Source organism: Echinococcus granulosus, assembly GCF_000524195.1.
Source record: "Echinococcus granulosus chromosome Unknown EG_S00262, whole genome shotgun sequence".
Taxonomy (NCBI): domain Eukaryota; kingdom Metazoa; phylum Platyhelminthes; class Cestoda; order Cyclophyllidea; family Taeniidae; genus Echinococcus; species Echinococcus granulosus.
In genome coordinates, this window is record NW_020170642.1 from 24,185 (window position 1) to 26,339 (window position 2,155).

The 2,155-nt window shown below is 42.9% G+C and overlaps 1 protein-coding gene across 1 annotated transcript in view; it reads right to left on the minus strand. All coding sequences in view use genetic code 11, as the record gives it.

Moving 5' to 3' along the window:
• EGR_10749 (hypothetical protein) overlaps window positions 1-2,155 on the minus strand; it is a gene marked incomplete at both ends in the record, with an annotated part of 3,989 nt that overhangs the window by 1,186 nt on the left and 648 nt on the right. Inside the window, one exon of the mRNA XM_024499998.1 lies at window positions 227-341. Coding sequence (XP_024345588.1) covers window positions 227-341 — 115 coding nt within the window. The remainder of the gene's footprint in view (window positions 1-226; window positions 342-2,155) is intronic.

Here is a 2,155-nt window from a genome sequence, read left to right on the forward strand (position 1 = left end):
TACCAAGCATAAAAGATTATCATAACCTCAAGGTTTTGCAAATCCTTGACAACGCGTAAAGGTAGTTCCAGACCTTTTCACCGGATTTGATAATTTGATGGCATCTGGGCAATATCAATAACCGGTGATCGCCTAACAGGTCATGCTATTTTGTAAAAAAGATGCTCTGAGTCCCAGGAAGCATTCGATTTCTAGAGATACCCTGTTCATAGGCAGACGGGGAGACAAAATTATCCTAAATAAAAAGGCTTTTCTGCCTCTCCTTTCTTCTTTCTCCCTCTTTTTCTTTCCTTCCTTCAAAACCAAAATTTTTGAATATCTCTTAGATTCTGTATATAATCCTTTGTTATTATAAGTTTAATTTATCATTGTCTGGTTATGGGCACTCATTCATACAGGCAGGGTGCTAGTCGCCTATATCAGATAGGCATTAGCAATACGAACAATGGGGACGAAGGCAAAGATGGTGGTAGAGGGAAAGAAGAAGGCGAACATAGGAAAAAGGGGATAAAATGGAAGTCGAAATTGTGGAAAATGTGAGGAAGAAAGCAAAGAACAAAGATTTGCCATGGAAGGAGTAGGGTGACATGCACGACCCATCGAAAAGTATGATGAGGCGTCTCTGAGGGAGGAGGGACATGTCACACTGCTTAAATATCTATGCACATACATCAGTTACGTCCCTGTGTCCCCGTCATTTCCTCCTTTGCACTTCTTATTAGGTCAGTTATTAATTTTAATCTGATTTGTATATCTGACAAGCAAGCAGCAGAAGCACAATCGCGTTAATTTACCGAGGCGCAGGTAAAAGTGGAAGCAGAATCTGCACTTTTCTGTCACTCGCTAGGTACCCTTTCCAATAAATTTAAAGGGAAAGACGTCCAATTTCGCCTTTTTCAATCGACCTCGCTTCATCTCTTCCTTCGCTTCCAGTGATTGTAGTAGGGAAGCCGTACCCTTGGTGGAGTGCATGAATTACTGCGACATCTAGTCTGCAGCTGCGTTCTGAGTCCATGAAACGAGGAATGAGGAGTTAGCTGTATGTAACAGTGAAGAGTGAGGAACTAGAAGTAGGAATGGCAGTGAATCATAAACGTTAATATCTGAGGTACAAGGGACACGGTCTTCGAAAATAGAGGGGTTCAATCACTTATGTAAGTTTATGGCTAGCTAGAGATATATGGGCAGAGATGGTAGAGAGGAAGGTGGAGAGGTTGAAGAGAAAAAGCTGCATCAATCATGAATGGAAGCGGGGTGAGTGAGAGAGAGCCAAGGAGATGTAGAGAGGAAAAGTGTAGCTGTGGACGATTGGAAAGGCGGAGAGCGAGGAGAGATATGAGGACTAAATTTATTTTACCACGAAGGACGGGAACAAGGTGTCACCGAGGCACAACGTACTCAAAGATGTCTTGTATGAGGAGCTGCGTGAAAAATTAATAGAAGCTTGCACATAATTAGGTTGCTTGTTTAAACGGAATGAAGACTGTGACGGAGGTGGTAAACGCCTATTTTACTCGAATTACCAAACTCAGTGAAAAGATCGAATACGTGTTTACCACACCTTCAGTAATTTCCACAGGAGTATCACAGGCCTTTGTTCCACTGTGGATACAGGAAGAGCCTTTGGTTACCAGTTCTATTGCATCAATCACTCCAGCCCTTCTAAGCCATGCCGTAAAAGCTCCTTTAATTCTATTGGATAGTTATGTCCAGTTAAACTTCAGCACCGCTTACGATCTAGATAGTGCCTCTGACACATAAAAGTAGTCTTGCTAACATCCATCCAGTCTTTACGAATCTGCCATCTCTGCTTACCAACCACAAGCGATAGCAAAAACCCACTATCAAAACGTGCAGACGCGTAATTTGATCTCGGTGTGTAGGTCCTCCGATACACTGCTACTTGCCCTCTCAGAGACCATCTTCTTTCCCTTCTCCTTCAATTTCTAACGACAATGTTCAAGACAATTGGAATGAGTGGCATTTATTTCGCCTTAAAAGCAGGAAAGTACAAGAGGCGAGCTTGCACACCATCAACTAGCTCCTCCGATTTCAAGGAAATTGAAGGCTTCTTCACAAACTTCAGTGCAAACACAAAGATGGTCGCGGTTTCCGTTTACCACAGAGACGGCCATCCCCACGACTGGCCATATTG